Below are 25,634 nucleotides of genomic sequence, written 5' to 3' on the forward strand. Positions count from 1 at the left end.
AAGCTTTTATCTTGTTAATGGAACTAGCTCCATGTGCTGTTCATAATATATACCGCATATAGTCCACCCTTGGTGAGCTTCTGTTGCCGCATTTCCCCATGGATTTGTCATGGATCCAGGCAGCCTGATGGGCTGTAATCAACAGAACATGCGCTGCTTGGTGCTGAGTGAGCTTAGCCACCGCCGTATTCTAAACTGCTCCTTTCTCCTTTAGACACCCCGACCTCACAATTCTATCCTAAGAGCCTGGACTTTGCAGGCTGCTGGACTCGATCATCCTTTTATCTTTGCTCAGGTATGGCTTCTTTGAAGAGGAGTTTAAAACTGCAACAGCTTTTTACCGGAGGCCAGTGGCGAGCACATGCCGTCCCACTGAGCCCGGACCCTGGCCTCTTCATCTGTAAGATAACACTGATATAAACCACGCTATTTATTCCCTCTCCTTTATGAATTGTTACAGGGATCAGATAAAATGTGAGATACTAAGGACAAGTTTATATTAGGGTTCTGGGGAAAAAGAATACTCAATGGGTAATTGCTTAATTGGGGAGCACTGTGCCTACCGCATGTTTGAGACAAATAGAATAGTCATTAGGACACAGAGAGCTGTGTTCCAGTAAAGGCCAAGGCCTCTGGTCACAGACACTCATAGTCCCAACAGGAAGGGAGCCAGATATAGTGGCATATTTGTGCTTTAATAAAGCTTGCCTGGAGATCAGAGGGCAAAGCAGTCACACTAGTCAGCCATACAGGCCAGGGTATGGTGGCACACACTTACTTAATCCTCGGACTCAGGAGACAGAGGCCAAAGGAACTCTGAGCTCAAGGCTACCCTGGACTACACAAGATTGAGCCAGAATCAGATCCAGGTGGTGGTGGCTCACACCTTTAATCCCAGTGTCTCAGCACTAGGAAGGTGGAGGCAAGGAATATGGCTGGGCAGAGAATATAAACTGGAAGAGACAGGAACTCAGGAGTGCTGAGCGTGAGGATTCACGGAGACAGGATCTCGTTCGTCCCTTATGTTTGAAGATTTGGTAGAGGTAAAATCTCTCTCTCTAGTGGTTGGCTGCTTTGCTTTTCTGATCTTCAGGTTGAACCCCACACTATCTGTCTCTGGGTTATTATTATTTGTGCTCCAGCCAGAGGACTATCAATCCCTCCCCAATGCCCCATTGCCGGGGACAAGATTGGAGAGGTCTAGAGAGCAGACTCCTGGTGCACGAGCAGAGCACGGCAGTGGGGTCGGAGAGCAACCTGGTCTCCAGCAAGCTATGAAAGCTGGCCTCGGTCTCTGCCCAGTTGGCAAGCTCATAGGGATTTCCTTGGGCAGACGCATGCTTCCCCAGCTGAAGGGAGTGAAAGCTGATTCAGATGCAGAAATAGCACATCACACACGCACACACACCTCTTTTTACTTTATTGGTTGGTAGAAAGGACTTTAACACTATTCATAAACTGCAGTTCCAAGATCATAAAAAAGTCAAATTTGGTCTTGGGCTTTAGAACTGACACTCAAGTCACTGTAACAGAAGCTGCTGTCCCTTCCATCCTGGAAAACTCAAGAAGGCACGAGGATTGTTTGGAGCCAGAGCACTTGAAAAGCTCCATCTTCCCACCCTTTTTTTTTTTTTTTTTTTTTTTTTTTGCTTTTTTGTAGACCTGCCTGCCTCTGCCTCTCTGACTCCATCTTCCCCTTCTAATGCCTTGCACAGTAACAGAAGACTCCAGGACTCACTGACACTGTCTGAGAAGGCAGTGTGTAATGGCTTCAAAGCCAGTGAGTCCTCAGACACAAAGCCATGCCCGCCGCTCCCTTTGTACCCCCATGCCTGGCTCCAGGGCCTGCATTTGTTTGGCCAATCTTCGTTCCATAGTCTGTTTAGCCAGTGAAGGGGTAAAGTCTCTAAGGAAGGCAATAGGAAAAGCCAGTAAATACCTCTCATGACAAGGCCTTTTATTTCATGCTCCGAGGCCACAATTTAACCGCTGCTTTACTGAAGTTATTCCATATATGCTGATTGGAATAAAACTATACTTTATGTATATGGGTATTCTGCCTGCATGTTACGTCTACACATGCATGCCTGGTCCAGGGGAAGAAGAGGGTGTTGGCTTCTCTGGAACTGGAGTTGAAGACAGTTGTGGGCTGCTGTGGGTGCTGGGAATAGGGCTCAGGTCCTCTGCAGCCAATGCTCTGAACAGCTGAGCCAACCATTTTGCACTGCCCGCAAGCTAGAAAGATAACATCTGAATACATCAAGCACCATTTAAAAAGTCCTCACTAGAAACGGAAGCTGCCATTCACTCCCACCTGCCTTCCTCCAGATCGCTTGGACAGAATGAGCTGTAGGAGAAACAGTAAAGGTCCTGCTGGACGGCCATGAGCAACCCTGGGGATCCCCGGAGACCCCCAAGGCGAGGAGAAAAGGCCACACTAGGAATGTTGGCCTTGGCGGTGGGGCACGGGGAAGGTATGGTTCTGAGCAGCTGGGCATCATGGAGGCTCCAGATTCTTGTGTAGCAGTCTTGGCCCACTAGGAAAGAGGGAAGACATCACAGCAAGTCAGAGTGTGCAAAGACATGAAGACACGCACTTAGGACCTCTCAGGCCCAAACACAAACCCAAGGTGGGAGGTATTTATACTAATCTATTCTTAAAATTAAGACCATGAGTTGGTCTGTAGCTGCAGGTGTGCGGAGTAACAAGGCTACACTGGCTGTCACACAGCAGTGGCTCATGGGTAGGGATTCTTCTCAGGTGGAAGTCCAGCCCACCTGATCTAGATGCCAAGCAGCTGGGTTCCTTCTGATGAACTAACCAGGAAGATCTCTCAACTTTGTTACATCCTGGCAGAGGAGATGACAGCTATTTCTGGTTGAAGATTTCAAGTTAAGTCTGCAGGACTCCTAGTTCTGAGCTATGTGGCACGGGACACCATGGGTTGTGGCACCCGAGATACTCTGTGCTCCTAGAGATCTGTAGGGGCTTCAGCAATCAGATTTCAATTGAGCACTTAGTGACTGTAGAACCATAGTGTGCCTCAGCAGAGGATGCACTTGGAGTATGGGGTTTGCTTCGGAAGCTGTGCAGACACTTGTGCCTGGTGCGGGAGAATTGCCTATATTCTGTCAGTCATGTTTTAAATAAACGCTGATTGGCCAGCAGCCAGGCCGTAAGTATAGGTGGGACAACCAGACAGGAAATAGAGGTGGGGCAATGAGATCAGGAGAATTCTGGGAAGGAGGAAGCCCATTCCTCCCCAGTTCTGTTCAGACACCGAAGAAGCAGGATGTGACCTGCCCTGCTGAAAAAGATACTGAGCCATGTGGCTAACATATACTAGAATAATGGGCTAATATAAGTTATAAGAGCTAATACAAAGCCTGAGCTAATAGGCCAACCAGTTTATAACTTATGTAATCTCTGTGTGATTTTCTTTGTGGCTAGATGGCTGTGGGACCTGGTGGGAGGACAGAAACCCCAACTTATATAGACCTCTGTGTTGATTTTCTTTGGGATTTACCGGCTGTGGGAACAGGGCAGGACAGAAAACCCCAACAAGCAGGCCCTCCTTGTAACATGTGCCTAGCTCTCAGCAAGGCTTATCTTTTGTACATCTAAAGTCCTAGCACTGTGAAGCTGCTTAACCAAGAATTTAACAGGGAATGTGTGCTGTCTGCAGGGACATTAGCATACGTGAGCCTTCAAGAAGACTGAGAACATGTCAAGGGCCTATAGTTCCATACACAGAAACATTGGTTTTTGTGCTGTGGCCTGGAAACAGTACAATCTTTAGTTACTTTAACTCCCTCGGGGGCTTAGTGGCCAGACAGCTGCAGTTCTCCTATAGATCATGGGTAATGTTAAAAGGCCAGGATCTCAGCATCCTCTAACAGGAATATGAGCAGGATGGGGCAGCGTTTGGACAAGATGATGCCTGATGGAATCCTGTGACTCAGAGGCCCGACCTCCAGCTCCACCCCCACCTGCTGTGTTTTGATGTTCATCACTTGACTGTTTCTGAGGTGATGCTGTCAGCTGCCCATAATTCTTATTATTCAGTGCTAGTTTTACTACTTTTCCCTCTGCTGTTTAAGAGGCGAGAGCCCTCACAGCATTTAACGGATGGGATCTCCCGTTCCCCACGCACCTGCCACCATAATTCCTTCCTCCTCATGCACATGCAGGGGCAGGTAGGCATACTCATTCACGTGACCTTCATACTGCCGCACACATTTGGTGGCCCTCAGGTCCCACAGCTTGATCTGGGAGAGAGAGCACAGGGGTTACTTGGGAAGGGCCTAGCAGGAACTCAGCGACTACCAGGTATGTAGCTGGGAGGATGAGGTGATCTTCAGTGGCCTTTTCAGAATGTGGAGACTGAGACCTCTAACTCCTAAAGCTTGAGTTCATCAAATCACAGAACTAGAGGCTCTTCTGCACTTTATTATTTTTCTTAAGATTTATTTATTTATTATGTATACAGTGTTCCTCCTGCAGGGCAGAGGACGACACCAGATCTCACTGAAGATAGTTGTGAGCCACTACATGGTTGTTGGGAATTGAACTCAGGACTTCAGCACCCCAGCACCCCTAATCGCTTCTACACTTCTATCTAGGCAAGACTAAGCTCATGTGGAGCAGCAAAAGAACTTTAGGATGGCTCCCATCCCAGTGTCTTGGTACCAGGGTCTCTTAGAGGCTGGCAGTCAGGATTGCCTCCTACCTTTCCGGCCATGTCTGATGCCATCAGGTATTGATCTTCCTTGAGGACCCGCACAGATGTCACTGCTGAGTCATGGAAAATGTGCATGGCCTTCCAGCTTTTGGCTTGATTTGGAGAACGTAGGTCAATGGCAAAGATCTCCCCAGAACGGCAGCCATTAAACAGTAAGGGAGTCTGTGGAGAGAGGGTCAGTGCCCAGTTTTACCACCTGCGCCTAAGGATGGAAGGGTGTGTCCTGCCTGGCATTAGGGTTGGTAGGAGTTTGGGTCTCAGTGGATTAAGAATGGAGGCTGAGTTTTTGTGAGTGGGTAGAAGACATGGACCCTGTGTTTTTTCCAGTGTCCACCTTGTGGTGAGCCTCTAAGTGCTTGGAGGTAGCTCCACTGTCCGACCCTCAGGCTTTTCTTCCTTCCTCCCTCCTTCCCTCTTTCTTTCTTTGAGACAAGGTATTTCTAAGTAGCCCTGACTGTCCTGGAACTCGCTCTATAGATTCAGAGATCTGCCAGTTCGAGGCCAGCCTGGTCTACAGAGTGAATTGCAGGACAGCAAAGGCTCCACAGAGAAACCCTGTCTTAGTAAACAAGCAAGCAAGCAAACAAACAAACCCTGCTGGGCATGGCGGCATTACACATACCTTTAATCTCAGCACTCTGCAGGCTGAGACAGAGGGATCTCAAATTCTAAGATAGCTTGGCCTACAAGTGAGTTCCAGGCCAGCCATGGCTTCAAGTAAACCAAATCAAATCAAACCAACCAACCAATAAAAAAAAAAAAAAAAAAAAACACAAACAAACAAAATACCCACTGATCATTCCCAGGCCTTTTTTTCTTGTAAAAATGGTGGCCCAGATGCTACACCAGGGAAACCCAGTTTGACTCCCACAAACACATCAATCTGGGGACGTTCTGTTATACCCTTCCTGATCCAACCAACCTTCATTGCAAATTGCTGAGTCAAGACATCACTGCTGATCCCATATGACTGCCGGTGTCCTGTCACCACGTTGGTCAACAGGACCCTCCTAGACAAACCTTGTGGAGACAAGAAATGGGTTCCAGAGGTCAGAGACGCTGGCAGTCTGGGGAGAGGATCGCTGAGTGGGACCTTCAGGTCTGTGGAGCTCTCTACTCGACACCTAGGGCTGTGGCCAGGGCTCACCTGTACTGAAGCAGTTATCTACGTGGATGTTCTGGGACCAGGCACAGGACCAGGCGCCAGGGATCCGGAAACTGCAGAGCATGCCAGGCTGGTCTGTACCTGCAAAGGAAAACAGGGCTGCTGTCCAGGCCCAGTAGCGCCTCTCCATGTAACCAGGCTCGCAACCACCACATCTGGGACATCACTGGGAGAAGCGGCTCAGAGGCCAGCTGGGGTCTGGATGTCTCCCAGAGTCCAGATTTGCAACAACCACCCCAAGTCAAATGCCCAAGAATTTCAGGGATGGAGCCTTTGGGAAGTGATGAGGATCTGGTAAGCTCATGTAGATGGGCCTCCAAAGTGGTAATGGTGAACTTACAGTAGAAAGACATCAGCACTTAATGGATTGCCCTCCCCAGAGGCTGGCACGTGCTGCTGAATTCCCAGCCTTCACAACTCTAGGACCAAGACAGGGACCTTTACTGGATTTTGTGGTAACTCGAGAATGATTTGGGAGCAACTCGTGTCCTCAGTCCAGACTGTGGCATTCATAGTGCTAACAGCTGTTACAGGGTGGTGTGGCATCACAGGAAATGTGGCTTCAATCCTTGTCCCAACACCAACAGCGTGCTCAAGTCAAACAATGAAAACTATGAATTGACAGACATGTTCCCACCACTCCAACTAGGAGCTAAGACATACCAGTATCCCGGAAGGCTCCCCACATCCCTTTCTGATTTCTACTCTTACTTCATATCGTTCCCTAAGGGAATTAATATCAAGACTTCTAATACTGAAAAACTAGTTCTGTGGGGCCAAATTTGGCCTGTCCTCCTCTGTAAAATGGTAAGATACATGCCCCACAAATCTGTTGGGCAGCGAGGTCCCGACAGGCACATGGCCTCATCTACTTCCACGAGGAACCTGCTGGGGTAGGCACTGCCTCCATCTCAGAGGTCAAGCAATATGCTTGAATGTAGGAACGGGATAGCTGTGCTTTGGGCCAGCTCTGCCTGACGTCTGCACACCGCACACACGCAGAGGTCTACCAGAAGGAGCAATCAAACTGCATCCAGCCAGCCAGCACGGCTACTACACTCGGAAGCTTAACCACCAAAGCCCTCTGAATGGTCGCTACGGGCAGCTCAACCCAGTGTCCTGACGTCTTGTGCTGGCTGATCATGTGAACTTTATCACGGGTACTTTGTTCTGTTGCCGAAATGATCTCAAAGGCTTTATAAAAGGCAGCAAACTCTAAAATGCACTGTTCCTGGGGCAGGCTCTGGGAACCCTCCCACAGCCCATCCCATCCCATATGCTGAACTGGGGTCACCCAGCTTGGACCCCCCAAGGAGACAGAGGACACAGGCCTTCCTCAAGACAAAGGAAAGGACTTTGTCATACCTTGGTGACTACCAACAAACAGTGATGCTGGGAGCAGGGTGGCACAGCCTGGTGTCTCTGCAAGGCCCATGAGGCACAGCCTGCAAAAAATCTGTTAAGGATAGGCCGTAATGGACAGGGTCTCCTCGGGGAGAAAATGGCCATCAGCATGTTTCAGGAAGTCCAGATACAGCGCTTTTTACATTTCCCACATCCGGTCTCAGTTTCTTCAGGAACATGTCACGACATGTCAGTTAAGAGCTCTTGGTCCCCGGAAATCCACCAGAGACCCAGGGTTTTCAGAGCAAAGCGAGTTTGTGGGAGGCCAGGGTGTAACATGTCTGCACATGTATCTCCCTGTGCACACGAGGAACTAAGTCTCAAGTTCAATGACAGCACATAAGCTTAAGAACTCATCAGCTGTGGAATGAATAATGACAAGTGTCATGATTGTGTGTTAAATCTTACAGAGAAAGCCCAGGTGGCAATCCCAGTAGGTTACTGTGTTTCCAGAGCTAAGCCTTATTGGCTTGCTGAGAGGCCAGAAACCAGTGAGTTCTAAAGGCACAGGTCTGTGATATAGTCTTGTGCTCAGTGTCAAAGTACTTCCCTTGCCGGGCAGCGGTGGTGCACACCTTTAATCCCAGCACTCGGGAGGCAGAGGCAGGCGGATCTCTGTGAGTTCAAGGCCAGCCTGGTCTACAAGAGCTAGTTCCTGGACAGGCTCCAAAGCTACAAAGAAACCCTGTTTCGAAAAAACAAAACAAACAAACATACAAACCAAAAACAACAACAAGGTACTTCCCTCACTGCCTTCCTCAGTGTCCCCCTAGTCACAACTTTCTCGCTCCGCCTCACAGCTGGGTACCATCTTAGGACTGTGCTAATCCCTTTCACTTTACTTCTTCACCAAAGTACTAACTCCCCTGGCAGGGATGCTGGGTCAGGGTCTGGAGTTAGGCTTCCTGGGGTCCAATGCTGTTTCTAGAAATTATACACCAAGTCCAAGATGTCTGGCACATAGGAACTTCATTATCACCCAGTCAACAGTCAACTCTGAACTTCAGTTGCTTATGAAGACACCCTGCTCTGGACCCAGGTATCATCTTTGTCCAGAAAGTGATACAAGGGTACAGAACGTTCCCCCTCTGCCATCTCCACAGATGCTTAGGTCCATATCAGGTTATGGTTGTGCACTAGACCTATCACGGGTTAAAGGATACAGGATGTGGGAATCCAAGTGACTGAGTGAGGCCCAGCACACAGAGTTCACCTGGAGAGGAAGCAGGGAAAGAGAGAGACTAGGTTGACTGCCGCACATGGGAATAATGGTCAAATGCTTTTCTAGAAAATGGCTTTTAGGGCTGGAGAGATGGCACAGCACTTGCTGATCTTATAGATGACCTGAGTTTGGGTCCCAGTTCCCACACCCAGTAACTCCAGCTCCAGAAGATCCTGTGTCTTTTGGACACACACAGATACATGCACATGTATGTGTGTGTATATGCATGCGTACATACACACCCCTTAAAATTAAAAAAGAAACACATGACCCTTCCAGCCGCCCCTTGCAGGATTGAGACTATACTCAAAGCTCTGAACACGCTAGGCAAGCACTTTATTACTAAGTTAACCCGTAATCCAGAGGTTCTGAACCTGGGAGTCACGACCCCTTTGGGAGGGCTGTCATGTGGTCCTTTCACAGGGGTCACAGATATCCTGCATATCAGATATTTACATTATGATTCATAATAGCAAAATTATATTTATGAAATACCAACAAAATAATTTTATGGTTGGGGGGTCACCACAACATAAGGGCATGTATTAAAGGGTTATAGCATTAGAGAGGTTGACATGGGATTTCTTTTTTCAGGTTTTGCTCTTAAAATAGGCTGGAAGAGTCATCCTGAGGACAGTGGGTCTCCCTGTTCAGACATGTTGGGACTTAGGTACAGGAAGGAAGCAAACTTCTTCAGCCCTTACACACCAGGGAGGGTCCCATGCTACCCTTACCCCTAAGGCAGACCTGCATTTTCTCATCTAATTTACAGGGCCAGGAGATGAGTTTACTCTTAACCAGAGGTGTGCTGCATCCTGCTTCACCCAGCAGGGGATTCTTTCTTTTGTTCCTTTCTGCCTCCTCTGAGACAGGAAAGAAAATATAGCTAGGCCCACTGTGTAGCTCAGGCTAACTGTAAGCAAACGGCAACCCTCCAGTCTCAGCCATCTGGTGCAGAGATTCTAGCTACTCCACCTGAGTCATTTTCAACCTTGTGGCTCATGTCCCTGTTGAACAGGAAGTCACAGCCTCTCGGATGCTACTGGTCAGAGAGCACCTGACGTGTGGTGCCCAGAGGAGGGCTCCATCCAGGTTACGATCACTGCAGCCCACATTCCAGGGACCACGCCCCCTCACATCAGTTCTGACCCTTCAGAAAAGGACGCCCTGATGGCCAGTGAAGGCGCACCCCACCCACCTCAACTAAATCTCTCTCCCTTTTCCTGTGGGCCCTCAGGCACTAGCAAGCCATTTGTTCCTCAGGTGAGAGAGCTCTTCCTGCGTTCTCCATAAAGCTCCTTTCCCTCTCTGAATGTAGGCAACTACAGCTGAGCCCTAGGCCCAAAGGCGAGCAAGCTGCAAGGCTGGAGCGGCAGGACCTACCTTCCTGTTGGTGAAGTAGAGGTTCTCATGCATGTGCACCTTGAACGTGGGGGACTTCAGACCCTGCAGGTTTATGATGCCATACTTGGAACCTCCAATTTTGACATCATTCACTGTGAAGAGGCGGTCACTGCTAGTATCTGCCTGGAGGGAAACAGGCTATGAACGATCTCCCAGGCTGAGCCATGTGGCTGCCTAAGCTCCTCTCCGTGACAGAATATGGCAGGGACCTAGCTCAGAGTCTGCCCTGTCATTTCTGATGCATGGATGAAGAAGGTAAAGACAGTGTGTGGCCAGGAAATCTGGTGTCCTCAGTGAGCACCTCAGAACTGAGTCTGGGAGGATCTTAATGTTGGCCCAGAGGACCATACCACATCCCACCATGAAAGCCATGAACTGCTGAGTTCTATCACGAACCTCTCAGCTACATAGGGAGATCCTGCTCTATTTAAAAATACAACATAGTGCCTGTAATACCAACACTTAGGAAACTAACTAAAGCAGGAGAACTGAGTTTTAGGCCAGCCCGTGGCACACAGTTCCCTTGTCCCAAAAAGCCTCAAAACTCCCCTGCCAATAGAACTCTAAACAAAACACAACACTTATTTCAAACTAAAATCTCCATATTTATCTTTTCTAAAAAAAAATATGTAACCAGGTGCTTGTACGCACACGCACATAGGTGAACTCCCCCTACTCTGCAAGCCTGAAGAGTTAATTAACATGCCTGGATGAACCTACTAGCGGAGTCAAATGTGAAAAACTGCCTTCCAAGCCCTCTGGCCATAAGCCAAACAGTCGAACGTGACGCTGGGTGTCAGGGAGACTCTCTACCAAAGGCACCAGCACCAGAAGACTGGTGCCAGGGAGGGGCACGCAGGGACCCACTGTAGCTAAGTATCTATGGATTCGAATCACAGTGCCATTAGAAGGGCTGCAGCAGCGGGGAATCGGGGCCTGAATCCCTGCACTCCTTTCATGGATAGGAGGTCTCAACATCAGCCTCAAGGGTCACTCCGAGGCTTTGGTCTCCCATCCCGCTAGCAGATCACTACTTCCATGGCCTAGCCTCACTTTCCCAGGCTTCCCCTTGGTCTCCAGGAAGGATCCTTTATGTGCAGCGTACACTCTGGCTCCCTGACAATGGTTCACTGTCCTCGGACTCCAGTAGTTGGCCTTAATTGCCATCCAGCCCACGTCTCAGTAGAGACGTTCCACTTCCTACAATCAATGTGATGGAGGTATATACAGAGGGCCCTGCCACTATGGTCAGGGGCACTGAGCAAAGAAACCCACTGTGCTGCAGCTGCTGGCACATGGATCCTGCTCACACTGTGCACCTTTTCAGCTGCACACACCACAACCAGGGAGAGAAAAGATCCTGTTCTTAGCATGTGGCTAGACCCAGGCTTTATGTCACAGGACAGGACTAAAGAGTAGTATGTGTGTGCGCGCACGCGCACACACACACACACACACACACACACACACACACACACACACACACACACACTTAGCCAGGCCTAGTGAACACTCACAATAAGCCAGGAGTGGCAGCCGCACCTGAGCACACAGACACGTGTCACTTACCAGGATGAAGTTAAACCGGTCACTTGACAGAGCAGAAGGATCTGAGCTCTGAATATCTACCTTTTTCCTCTCCATGCAGCTCACCCGCAGCTCATGGGATAAACTGAAGAGGGAAACAGAAATGCAGGGAGGGCATGGACACCACAGTCATGCCCTCAGTCTGATGCTGGGGTGCACTTCTGTAGAATCACCTCTGAGGGAAGATGATTTTTTTCTAAAGATTTTTTATTTTATGCATATGGTGCTCTATCTGCAGGTATGCCAGAACAGGGCATCAGATCCCATTACAGATGGCTGTTAGTCACCGTGTGGTTGCTGGAAATTGAACTCAGGGCCTCTGGAAGAGCTGCCAAAGCTTTTAACCTACTGATCCATCTCTCCAGCCTAAGAATTGGTTTTTTTTTTTTGTTTTGTTTTTTTGAGACAGTTTCTCTGTGCAGCCCTGGATGCCCTGGAACTCGCTCTGTAGATCAGGCTGGCTTAGAACTCAGAGGTCAAGAAGTGCAGAATTTTAAGGCCAGTCTAGGCAACATAGCCAAGGAGGTCATGTCTCAACAATTGATAAAAAAGGCAAACACCTGGGTCTCTGCCTTTTCCCACACTCAGCTCCACATCACTCACACAGAATGCTAACGACAGCTAAACAACTGAGTAGCCCTTCCCCAAATCATAGTTAGTTAGACTCTGGACGGACCCGCTCGGTCACCGAGTACAGGTTCTCTTAGGATGAGACTGTGCCTGGGAGATGAATGCGCTGCTGAGGGGCGCAGGGTGAACTAGAAGAGGGGTGCAGCCACCCTCACTGCCCCTTTCCCCTTCCAGAGCAGTTTTCTCTACAGTACAAGCAGAAGAGCCGTTTCTGCATAGACTCTCTTCCCTCTTGAGAGGAAGATACAGAAGGCTGTGTGCTGCCCCTGCACGGCTGGCCTTCCCTGAGGCGGGCACTGGGCTCCCTAACATACATGGAGAGGTGGAAGCGTGTAGGGGTTAGGGTCAGGGGCTGTTTCTTGTTTTCATCTGGAGCAAGTCTCCACTCTGAACTTCAATTTCCTCTTTAGAAAATGGGAGGGAGCTGTTAACTTATCTCACCAGATCTAGTTAGAACTGTGGCAGCCACCACAAAGATATAGTTTTTTAAAATGATGGGTGTTGATTCAGACATGTGGATCAGCACTACACTAAGCTACATCCTGGCCTCCCATCACAAGCATTCTGATGAAGATGGTACATACACACTCAATGCCATGTGTCACCATATATGGAATGAAGTCTCCAACCGGGCGGTGGTGGCGCACGCCTTTAATCCCAGCACTCGGGAGGCAGAGGCAGGCAGATCTCTGAGTTCGAGGCCAGCCTGGTCTACAAGAGCTAGTTCCAGGACAGGCTCTAGAAACTACAGGGAAACCCTGTCTTGAAGCCCCCCCCCCCCAAAAGAAGACATTCACGGAATGAAGTCTCCACCCCTTGTTGAGGAGAGAAGCAGTTACTCAGAGCTGCTTAAAATGTAGAAGGCAGTTGGACGGTGGTGGCACATGCCTTTAATCCTAGGCAGAGGCAGAGGCAGGTGGATCTCTGTGAGTTCAAGGCCAGCCTGGTCTACAGAGCTATTTCCAGGACAGGCTCCAAAAGCTACAGAGAAACCCTGTCTCGGAAAAGAAAAAAAAAAAAAAATAGAAGGCACAGCTGGTTGAAGAGGAAGGGTTTGTATGATCCATAAAACCAGGGTTAGGGCTGAGATCAAGCCCAGAAGGGCTGAAGAGAGATTGCTTGGGTTCAATTTCCAGCAATTCACAACTGTTTGTAACTCCAGTCCCAGGGGATCTGTATCCTGAGTTCAGGGATTAAAGGTATGTGTCACCAGGCTTACGTTAAAAAAGGAGGCCGACAGTGATGATGCACGCCTTTAATCCCAGCACTCGAGAGGCAGGGGGATCTCTGTGAGTTCGAGGCCAGTTTGGTCTACAAAGCGAGTTCCAGGACAGCCAGGGCTACAGAGAAACCTTGTCTTGAAGAACCAAAAAGATGTAGAAAGTAGCCAGTGAGCCGAAGACCTCGGCCACGAAGACTTCTCACAGAGTAGCACAAGGTGGGCTACAGAAATAGGGACAGGAGAGAACATTCAAGTCAAAATAAGGCACTGTCTTACCGGCAATAACTGGTCATGTTGAGAAGACCCAGCTGGTTTTTTCGAAGGAGGGAGGATGCGTTAAATCCCATTCTGGTAATTTTCTAAGTTTATTGAGAAAAAAAAAGACACAAACAAACAAACCAAAAACAAAAAACAAAAGGAAGATTCAGTCAGTGAAGGCAGCCATGGTGGCACAGACCTGGAATTCTAGAATTGGGGAGCTGGATTCTGGACCCCAGTTCAAAGTCATCCCCGGATACATATAGTACTTTCAATTCCAGTTTGGCTTATGAGCCCTTGCCCAAAAAAACAAAAACAAAAAGCCCCTGAAGATTATGTGTGCTGTGGTTTGGGTAGCAGGGGTATTTAGTTCCACAGGACGCAGTGAGGAAACAGGTATTAAATGGACAGAAATTCGGTGAATAAAATTTGATGGTATTCTCTCAAAAATCTCCTCTCATTGGTAGGAAGAAAAACCAAGCCAAAGGCAGCTTGTGGGTTGTGTTGGAGAGTCTGTGCCACACCTGTCTAGGTTCACTGATAGGCAATAGGTTGATGTGTAGAGCAAGGCCAGATGCCATGGTCTATGTCAGCAAACAAACAGGAGGACAACAAAGAGGACCCTAAGAGACATACATGGATCTACATAGGAAGTAGAAAAAGACAAGATCTCCTGAGTAAACTGGGAGCGTGGGGATCATGGAAAAGGGTAAAAGGGGAAGGTGAGGAAGGGGAGTGGAGAAAAATAAATAGTTCAATAAAAACAATAAAAAATAAGGAAAGAAAGAAAAAGAGTAGTAAATGGGGTTTCCTCATCATTTCCATGCCAGGGAGTATCTGACAGCACACTGACGTGGAGTGTCACAGGTGTCTGGTTGACACCTGTGTTCAGTAGCAGGTGGGTGCTGTCGGAGGACACGCTGGAGTGCCAAGGGTGAGAGCCCACCTTTCTCTGATTGTCCTCCTGGTGCAGCAGCTGCAGCCGCCTGCTCTCCATCTCCTTGTGGCAGATGCCCTCCTTCGTGAGGGGGTTGCAGTTGTTATGACCGGGGAGTAAACGGAAGTAGCGGTTCTTTTCAGGGTCAAAATAAAAGCCTGGAAGTTCTTTAAGAAAAAGAAATCAACTGACCCACCCAATAAAATCTGTGTCTGTTCCGCTGGTTGAGGGAGTCACAGCCAGTCACTGAGTTCTGTACTGGGGAGAACATCTGCCCCAGGATCATTATTCACCACACCCGGCACTTTCCTTCAGCAGATCAATTTGCTTTTAGAATTCCCTCAAGCCAAGAACGGACTCCCGACCCCACAACAAACAAGTGCAGAGACACATCCAAGCCCTGGCTGAGGAAGGGCTGTCAGGAAAGACTCACTGTCTGCTTTGAGGCAGGATGAGAACAGGCTAGGGATCCTACCCAGATTACTGCTTACCTGGTGCAGACGACTCTTCAGCTCTGCCGGATGAGGTTGATGGGACCTCAGCATCATGGTGGCCAGAATCTTGTGGGCTCTGCGATGTCCCTGCGGTGTCCCTGTTGGCGTACAGTTGTGACAATGAGTGTGTGTGCTCAGGAAGGCCAAAGGACAGTCTTGTGTGTCAATCCTTCAGTGCTATCCACCTTTTTGAGACAGGATCTCTCACTGGCCTGGAACTCACAAAATAGATGGGGCTGGCTGGTGAGCCCAGGGATAGTTGGGGAGTGCAAGCACATGATACCACACCTGGCTTTTAAACATGGGGCCCAGGGAATCAAACGAGCCCATTCCCCTAGTCCAGTTCCCAGTCTGACTGTAGGTCCTACCTGAGCAGGTCTGAGCCATCACCTGACCTTTATGATTATTTGGGGAGCACTGACACCTGCTGCAAACACGCTAAAGCAAGGGCCAGCCTCTCTTTCTTCTTATGGCACCTGTCAAAGGAATTCCTTCTCTTCTCACTTGGGCGTTTTTTTGTTTTTTTTTTTGGTTTTTCGAGACAGAGTTTTTTTCTGTGTTGCTTTGGAGCCTGTCTTGGAAGTATATCTTGTAGACCAAGCTGGCCTTGAACCGCCTGCTTTTCTATCTCTTTAATGCTGGGATTAAAGGTGTAGGCCACCACCGCCTCGCTTGCTTGGGCATTTTGCATGTTGTGAGGTCTTTCGGAATTTTCCAGGATGAAAAGAAAATCAGACATCTTTGCCAGTAAGAATGCTACTAGCTGGGCTATCTATCCTCAGCGGCACTTACAAAGTCAGATGAGTTTCATTCCTCTTGGCTTCAGCAGCAGAAGAGTTTAAATTGTATCTGGCTAGACTACCTTATGGATGGAGAAGCTGGGATTCTGGGAACAGAGGTAATTTCCTCCATAACATCAGGATGGAGGTGTGGCTAACACACTGAATTTGTGAAGCCACTGTGGTCTCTGTGGCAATGACAGGTTGAAATGCAGGGTGAGAATCCTGAGAGAATCCTTCTCCCCACACACGATAAAGGGAAGTTTGCAAAGCTGGGCTGAGGGAAGCAAACAGCAGCCTGTGTTCTACCAATCCCGACACTGTGCACAGCTGTAGGAAAATTATGTTCTCTCCTTCTGCCCATCTGTGATCAGCAGGAGGATGGATTAAGTGTCATGACAAACGTTAGTCTCTCTCATCCAAGGACGGCTGCTCCATTTTCTTTGCACAGAGCCCAGAAGGTGGCTGTGCCCAGCAGGTTTCCAAGCCACTCTGCCAAAACTGAGCTGGGATCTCAGAGATCAACCCTCCTACCTAATTTGGCTTGTGGGAAAGGCCTGGGGCCCCAAAAGTACCCGTGGCTCTCCTAACAAAACATACCAACATTGGGTATAGTGCTGGTCTTTCTACAGTATGGGCCAAATTAGAAATTTACACCCAGTGAAACCTACTGTGTGCTGAGGGCTCCAAGGGCCAGGCAGCTTATTAAGGGTTTTTATACAGTTAAGCCAGGGTGGCTTACAGGACAGAGCCCCTTCAGATCCCGGGGACTCACTCACATGGTGAAGAAATAACTGATTCCCCTCACCTTCACATGTATGTCATGGCACGCACGTACACATGCGCACACGCACACACGAAGGACTAACGTGGAAGAATCTGTAACTGGCATGTGTACTGTAGAGAGGGAGCAACCTGTGAACCCAAGGGCTGCATGAGGACTTCCTATTGTCAGAAGTCCTGGGAGCCCTCACCCAAGCCAGGCAGGGACAGGGGGCTCTTGTTCTGAGACAAGGATGTTTGTACCCCCTTCATGCAGGATAATAAATGTGGAAAATGTTACACAGGGACTTAACTATAGTCTAAGATGAGCGGGCACACAGCAGTCACTGCTTTCTTCTCTGTGTACATTTGTATAGAAGATTCAGTATGCCAGAGGTGGGGGGTGGGAGGGGTGGTGGTGGTGGTGCACGCACTATGAGTTCAAGGACAGTCTGGTCTACAAAGCGAGGTCCAGAGCGATCAGAGCTATATAGAGACAGATAGATAGATAGACAGACAGACACACACACACCCCAAAACAAAAAAACCTTGTAGTCCACATAAAGATTTGCATATATTATGTAAATATGCTACATACTACATACATCTATATAAGCAACATGCATATTTTACATTATAAATCCTTTTCCAGGACTTCCACTAGATAATCGTCCCAGAAATGTTTTTTGCTCCTCCCACGTCTCCAAATGGAAAAGCAGGTCTCCAGTTGTGCCAGGAAACTACCAGTAGTCTTACGGCTGGCACTCTGGTCAGAAGCCAGTCACCACAAAACAGAGCATGGCTGTGCCCTCACTCCCTGGAGCAGTGGGCTGGTGGCAACACGGCAAGCTTTCGAGCCTGCTGGCTTCACTGCTGACTCATTCTGAGAGGCAAGCATGTGTGTGTGTGAGCACTGTACTGGACAGCAGAGCAGCACTGGGCAAAACTGGCTCCCGACCTGGACACTTGCCTCTCACTAGGGCCACTCTGCCCCAAGGCAGGGCTCTGCTGTTGGCTCCGCTCACGTCGTCTCCTACTCTGCCAGATGCTTCTACCCATTTCTGCTCCTGGAAGAGAAATCAGAGCATCAGACACCCCAGCTGTGTGCTCTCCCATTTCTGGCAGCCCCACCATGCTCATGATGGTCACTGGTGGGGCTGCCACACAAGCCTTCCCTAAAACATCCGCCTCTAGCACTTTGCCAGTGCCCCTTTCTACCAGTGACAGACGTGATCAGACATGAATACCTTAACTCTTTCCACAGCTCCACAAACACGTGTGTAAATTCTTTTTCGTCCCCCCTCCCCCACAACCCCAGATAGGGTTTCTCTGTGTAGCCCTGGCAGTCCTGGAACTTGCTCTGTAGAATGATCAGGCTGGCTTCGAACTCAGAGCCTGTGCCACCAATTGCTGGGCTTTCTGTGAATTCTTACTCATCTTGAAGAAAGAAACATCTTTCTCGGTGCCTTTCCAAGATGCCCTCCTCACCTTGACGTTATTCTTCCTTGGAGACATCACTGATGCCTCCCTTTCATCTGCTGGTGCTCCCTCTCTAATCCAAAGCCACAGAAACACTCTGGAAGAGTGATCTACATGCAAATTGAATGTCTTGATTTCCCCATCCCCAGCATTCAGCAAAAATGCTCTTGCATTAGCAACTAATGCTCCTTAGGGTCAAAGGTGGGGAGTCTCCTGCACTTGGAAGGCAGAGGCAGTGAGGTCACTAAGTTAAGGCCGGCCTAAGGCTGCTTAGTGAGTAAGACTCTTGAAAGAGCCCAGCAGTTATGAGAGCGTGCATTGCTCTTGCAGCACTGAAGGTCGGTTCCAGCACTGACATCAGGTGGCTCATAACCGCTTGTTAACTCCAGCTCCAGAGGATCCAAGGTTCCTTCTGGCTCCGGAGGACACCCACCCTCACGTGCACATAATTAAAGAAAAAGCTGAGGGCTGGTGGATTGCTCAAATGGGTGCTAAGGGTACTCCTCACCAAATATGAGGAAACTCTGAACCAGGACCCAGTGGTAGAATCAACTCCAAGCTGTCCTCTGACTACCACATACACACCAAGGCCTTCTTCCAGCACCTACTGCACACAGTACACGGACATATACGCAGGCAGAACGCCCATACACATAAAGTAAAAAGAAAACTTAGGCCTGGTGCTAGGTACTCTTGTTACCCTCAACATGGCAAGGTAAGCAGGACGGAAGAATGTTGAAGGTTATCTATCCTTTGGATTATACAGGGAGACTGGGATCAACCTGCGCTACAAGAACCTCAAAAACAAAAAGTACCCCCTTACACAAACAAAACAAAACAAAACAACCCAGAAAATAAAAACCCAGCTCATATTCAAGGATGAAAAGTATGTTTTCCCGAAATGCAAGTTCACTCTCAAGATCCATACTGTGCTTTATATCTGCATTTATTTGTCCATTTTAAACGCTGCTTATATATTCCTGTCTGGAATGTGAATTCCTTTTTGTTTAGCTACAGTGCTGGAGACCTCAGGGCCTTGCGCATGCTAGGCAAGAGATCTAATTTTTTTTTTTATTCTTAGCACCTACTGACCTAGTTGACTACATGCAAATTACTGGTGAGCAAAAACCAAACCAAATCAAAACAATAACAAAATCTGTAGCTAGGTACTCTGCTTTATATTTACAGAACAAGCAATGTGCGCCAGGCACTGAACGTGGCACTGGGAAGTGGGCAGAGCTGTGGCCCCCACCTCATGACACCACTGACATCCTAGCAGGAGAGCAAGGAGTGACATCCCTGTGTGGACAGGCTACACGACTGGGGGGAGGGGACACGTGAGAAGCCTGTGGGCAGTTTGGTCCATTCAGAGCCAAGTACGGGGGACTGCCTAAGAGGCTGGAGTTAATGGACAGCTGTGATCCACCACTTGCTCTTGGTTGGGAAGACTAAAGGCTTTGTGTGTGGTTTGAGGATCCAACAGCCCACATTCGGCCTGTCCTCTCCTCCAGGACCTTTTAGGCCTGGCCTCGGTATTGCCCATGTTGTAGGTCCTAGCAAAAGGCTTGGGTTCACTGTGGCTCTGTACAGGGCAGCACTGGCTAAGCAGTAGATCCCAGAGCCTGCGGCTGGGAGCACCTATGAGAGCAACAGTACATATGGGTGGGGAGCAAACCCTGAGCACCTGGGGGACACCTTAGTTGGGGGTCCCGGAACTACACCACTTTACCCCAACACATGGTGCAGGACCTAGGGTTTGGGGATAATGACAAAAATACTTGGGAATGATACAGTAACAGTGGTTGTACAGCCTTGGAAATGTACTATATAACAGCATGCTCTGCTATTCAGTGAGGGCTGGAAAGACAGGGTAAGCACTTGCCACTCATATGGGTTGGAATCCACAGAACAAAGTTTCTCTCCTACTGTAAAAAATGGGAGATGGAGGCAGGAAACACCTTATAAGCTCCAAGGTCAGCTAGCCCAATGAACAACAAGGTAGGTGACAAAGGACACCTCAGGTTGTCCTCTAACTTTCACACAACCACACTCAACTATACACACAAAAATCAAATATATAAGGTAAGAGAAATAACGCAATCATAGGAAAATTCAGTAAGATTCCTAGCACATAGGAAGGCACAAAATGCTAATGCCACTCACTGGTCGGTAGAACCCAGCATAAAATGACCCCTTCAATAAGGTTTCCACCCTCAACAGTATGGACCATGAACCAGGAGGGAAATGGGAAAAAGCAGATAGCTCATTGGGAGTTCTGTCCAGTGTAAAAAATAAAATAAAGGGCTGGAGAGATGGCTCTGCAGTTAAGAGCACTTGCTGCTCTTGAAGAAGATCTGAGTTTGGTTTCCAGCACCCACTATCAGGCGGTTCAAACCTCCTGTAACTCAGTTCCAAGTGATCCAACACAGCCTCCTGGCCTTTCAGGGCAGCATCCACTCACACATACCCCTATCCTTATTACTTCCATCCCCGAAATCCACAGAAGGAAAACCACCTCCACATGCACAAAAACATTACATGGTAATAATAAAATCAAACCACACTTTACAGCATGGAAATGAGGCTTACAGAAATAACAATAGCTAGCTGGGCGGTAGTGGTGCACGCCTTTAATCCCAGCACTCGGAAGGCAGAGGCAGGCGGATCTCTGTGAGTTCGAGACCAGCCTGGTCTACAAAAGCTAGCTCCAGGACAGGCTCTAAAGCTGCAGAGAAACCCTGTCTCGAAAGACCAAAAAATAAAAATAAAAAAAAAAAAGAAATAACAATAGCTAACTGACAAAGACACATTAAAGGTACAGGAGGGGGTCCCCGACACCTCTGGGTGCAATCACCCATAGGACAGCACCTCAATTTCCATTGTTATTTACAACTCGATTTCCAGACAGTGGGGTTTTTGACTTCTCCAGGATGTGGGTTTATTATCCCCACCCCCTTACTGTCCTGTTCCACACACAAGGCTGCGTCTGTGGATCTCCAAAGTGGAGGGATGTTGTGTTCCTCAAGGTCGCTATGGAGACCACAAATGCACCCGGATGCTGAAGAAATGGTGTGGAAGGACTGCCTTTCTCACTAACACACAAGTTGGTGTGCTGGGGATGGAGGCTGGTCCACACCAGGGCTTACTAACCCTTTCATATGCCAACCTGTACAAAACCTCAGACAAGCCCCCCCCCCCCCCCCCGCCCACCTCTCTATGTCGAAAATGATACCACTAGCGTTGGAGAGATGGCTCAGCATTTAAGAGCGCTTGCTGCTCTTCAGAAAACTCTGGTTCCATACTCAGCACACATAGGAACTCAGTCTTCAACTACATACAGCTTCAACTGTCTAAAACATTTGGTCTCTTCCACTTTCCACAGACCTACACACATACTAATTTTTTAAAAAAAAGCCTTTTTTTAAAAAGTGTGTGTGTAGACACGGCTCCGTGGTGAAGAGTACTAAGGATCTAAATTTGATTCCCAACAGACATGTAAGTGCACACACCCACACACATACTAATAAAAAAAAAAGCCTCTTTAAAAAAAGTGTGTGTGTGTGTGTGTAGACTTGACTCCGTGGTTAAGAGCACGGAGGACCTAAATTTGATTCCCAGGATCGTGCATGGCGGCTTACATCATCTGTAACTCCAGTTCCATGGGATCTGTCTGACTTCTTTTCGCCTCCGTGGACACCAGGCATGCTTGCAGCGCGTGCGCGTGCGTGCGTGCGTGCGTCCACGCACACGCAAGCCATATACCCACACATAATAATAAAGCAACACAAAACAACAACAACCAAAACAAGAACCTCTTCCAAAATTTGATACCAAAAAGTACTACTGGGCCGGTGCTCCACCACGGCCCGAATCTCAATGAAGGCGACGGCCTGGGCCGGTAGACGGGACGCTGCAGGTGACCCTGAGGACCCCGCAGGACCCGCCAGGCCCGGGCCCACGCCCACTCCGACCGTGTCTCACTTGCTCATTCCTCCTGCTCTTAGCCTGGCCTTCCCCGGCCTCTGTTTGGGTACAGCGACACCCTCCTTCAGCACCCACGAGCGCGCCAAGCATCGGAACAAGCTTACCTGCCCAGACGGTCCTCTCAGCCGCAGCACAATCCGGCTGGAGTAGAGAGAGGCGTGCGAGGATCCGGAAAATCCTCACGTTCTGTGTTGACGTAGCCCATAGGACGAAGGAGACTGGCTCTGCCGTCTCATTGGATCAGGCCTCTGCCTATCCATGCCAGTAAGGGCGGTCTTATACGGAGGGCGGGTCTTGGTACTTCCGCTTCGTTTCTCGCCCCTCGTGCAGGGGCTCCGTGCGCTGGGGCGGGGCTGGAGGTTGCTACCTGCGCCCTGGAGTTCCAGGCACCGTCTTGGCAAACAGAGGGAGTCCTTTCGCCTGCTGCAGACCCTAACTGTAAAAATTTTCTGCTTAGGGCCGGTACTTAAGCTCGAGTTAACATTCATGTGCTGTGGGGAGAGATGATTGTATTATGGAAAGAGCAAAGGAGAATCTGAGGAGGAAAGCGAAAAAGGATTTAGGTAGAGTCGTCGTGACCGCAGAGTAACAAGTAATCAAGAATATATTCTAATTCAGTGATCTCCAGCCCAAAGTTTTTTTTATACAGGCAGTATATTTCCACCCCAAGGAAGATGAGTTTGTGATAAGTCAGAAGTGGGAGTAGTGTGAGGAGAGCTGATTCAAATAGACCAGGCTAGGTGGGGACTGAAGTTTCTGCACCCCAATAAACCTCTCCCCCCCCCGACGCAGTCCAAATCAGACCAAATCAAACCGAATCAGAAAAAGCTCAGGTTTAATGGGTAAAACGCTCCCTGATGATTTTCCAGCCTCCCAGAGAGGAGATGGGAAATAGAGACCGAAAAACCACGTGTCTGTTTTCTGGGCGACAGTTTAAATACCCTGTGGAAGAGGTCTTGAGCATCTCTGGGGGAGGGGTAGTCATTTAGCGGGCTTTCTGAGATGCGGCAGGATTTGGAGAGAGATGGGGGAGGGGACTTGGAGTGGAACTTCCACCAGAGCATTCCAGAGATTTTGGGTATATATGGGTGCCAGGGATTGGGGTGAATCTTCCACCAGAATAGGGACCACTAACAGTCTTGATCTTACTGTATTGGGAGCGGGGTGGGGGTGGGGGAATCCAAACCGACAGACTAGGTAGCTGGAAGCCTGTTTCAGCTACTGGTTGGACTGGCCGTGTGGAACTCGGAAGCTTTAGCAAGGTGGACGGGATTATAGAACAGCCTCAGGGGCAGGGAAAACACGCAGCTCCAGGGACTGGAACACTGTAGGTAAACAACTAAATCTGTGCTTAGGGGAAGTCCCTTGGGTGGAGCAGCAGTCGGTGCGAAGGTAGGCAGGGAGGTTACAGCTGGGCTACAGGGCGGGTGGATGGGAGAGGAATCTGGAGGAGAATCTCTGACTTGAACTCTGGGAGGAGGAAGACAGGCTTCTGTGCTAAAGCCTTGCAGTCCCTGGAGGATTGAGGAGGGGGAGGTGACTGGGGACTTGTGAAGTGAAGGGCTGACAGACAGCCACCCGACTGGCACCACTGCCAGGCTTCACCGAATATCCACAATGAGAACAGGGTAGACATCAGTTTTACCTTGGAAACCTGTAACATACACGCAATCTACGAAGGAAACTTTGCGGCATCCCCAGCTCAGTTTTCTCTTGGGTCGTAATATTGAAAAAGGAAGGTCATAGTAAATGCTATAGCCCAGAGTCAGGGGCTTGGTTCATGGCTTCCAGTGACTATGCACCTTGTGTTACAAATTTGATTTGTTGTTTAGATGGTGTATAATATCCAGATGTAAAACACACACACACACACACACACACACACCCCAAAACAGAGAGCGAACCTCACATCCAGGGCATGGAGTGGTTAAGAGCACTGGCTACTCTTCCAGAGGACCTGAGTTTCCAGCACTTGCGTGGTGGCTCACAGTGTACCAGGCCTGGCAGAAATGAAGATCTTCTAAAGAGACACCTGTGTCTCTCATTCAGTCAAATTGTTGAAACAATGGTCCCCAAAGAAATGGAAATTTCCCCAGGAACCTCATGCCTGGAGAGGCACCAGCCAGAGGGGGAGCTTGTCTCCCGGAATGAGATGGTACAGAGTGCCCACTACTCCTTAGACCACCTTACAGGATGAGACTGAAGTCCAGACAGTGATGGGTCTGTAGCAAAAGCCACAAGCTCTCATCTCGAAGGGAACAAGAGGTAGTTTATTCTGACATCATTGTTAGTGACCATGACCTGGGAACACATTTAGGTTACTCCAAATTCCAAGCTTCAACCTGGAAGCAGTTTAATGAAGTTTGTCCGGTTTTATAGAGAGCAAAGTAAGTCAAGAATCAAAGCAAGTTACGTCAGAGACGGAGGTAAAGCGAGGCAGGGGAAGCTTTCTACAGAGCCACGATGCTTTCTGAGTTTCAGGGTTGGTGGAAGCTAATGGTTTGCTAAGTTAATAGATTCCAAAAGGTTTAGTCACAGGGTGCTAGCTCTGGTGTAGAGGCAGGCAAGGAACGGCCGTTCTGGAGGGTTAGTTTGCTCAATATATTTGTCCCTTTTTGCTATGTGCCATGTGGAATAAATCACCTTTTTCCACTTTCCACTTTTAAGTTGAACTCTTAATTGGCTTTTGAGGATGGATGGCTGGACCTGACTTGGGGTACAACTTGGGTACCAGTCATCTGCTAACTCCAGTTCCAGGGGATCTGGCGCCCTCTACAGGCCTCCAAGGGTGCCAGGCATACAGATGCTGCAGAGAAAAACGTCCATAAAATATAAATATAAAATTAATTTTCAGAATCTGAAACCAAGGCAAATTTCTCTTTGAAATTCAATCTGGAATAAATCAGTATTAAATATTTCTACCTAAAAATTACCCAGGGGCTGGGGAGATGGCTCCATCTGTAAAGGGCTTGCTAGCCAAACATGAGAACCCATGTAAAATGCTAGGTGAAGGGGTGTTTGAGTGTAAAATCCCAGCACTAGGGAGGCAAAGTATAAAGATCTCTGGGCCTTGCTGGCCCAGACTAACCCAAAGATGTCAAGCCCCAGGTCCCAGTGGGATACTGAGCCTCAAACAAACAAACCAAAAAGCCCCAAGATATGTAGCTCCCGAGGCAAGAAAACCAAAGTTGACCTCTGGCTCCCATACACCTGTGTGACAGGTTAGGGGTCTTGATTGGCTTTATGTTTGCTGCCAGCTAAATAATTAAAAGGCAGGAAAAATCTCAAGGACCACAGGTGGCAGTAGAGAGGTCTCAAACACAGACAACAAAAGGGTGTTTATTGGAAAGGAGGGAACACACAAATATAGCAGATATACAGAAAAAAGACCCTCTACAAAGGAGAGGGGAGGACTCAGAGGCTGGAAAATCCTGTCTCTTCTTGAGAGCCGAGGTTTTTTAGTCTCAGAAGAGTTTTAATTGGTCAGTTTGAAGAAAGGTCGGGTGGTGGACTGGCCCACAACCATTTCCTAATCTGTCCTGATCAGGCCTGGAACTAGTTGAGC

The 25,634-nt window shown here is 48.7% G+C and overlaps 1 protein-coding gene across 1 annotated transcript; it reads right to left on the reverse strand.

Annotated features, from left to right (window-relative positions):
• Positions 1-1,403: 1,403 nt before the first annotated feature.
• Positions 1,404-22,264, reverse strand: Dcaf4 (DDB1 and CUL4 associated factor 4). Its single transcript, XM_038337722.1, has 14 exons — positions 22,174-22,264; positions 17,577-17,673; positions 15,063-15,163; positions 14,581-14,738; positions 13,653-13,735; positions 11,507-11,609; positions 9,917-10,060; positions 8,475-8,524; positions 7,273-7,352; positions 5,890-5,988; positions 5,665-5,762; positions 4,731-4,904; positions 4,155-4,269; positions 1,404-2,537 (listed from the first exon to the last, which is right to left on the reverse strand). The coding sequence occupies exons 2-14, from the start codon at positions 17,663-17,665 to the stop codon at positions 2,305-2,307; spliced, it is 1,527 nt and encodes a 508-aa protein (XP_038193650.1). The 5' UTR covers positions 17,666-17,673; positions 22,174-22,264; the 3' UTR covers positions 1,404-2,304.
• Between the last annotated feature and the right edge of the window lie 3,370 nt (positions 22,265-25,634).

Source organism: Arvicola amphibius, chromosome 7 (assembly GCF_903992535.2).
Source record: "Arvicola amphibius chromosome 7, mArvAmp1.2, whole genome shotgun sequence".
NCBI classification, from domain to species: Eukaryota; Metazoa; Chordata; class Mammalia; order Rodentia; family Cricetidae; genus Arvicola; species Arvicola amphibius.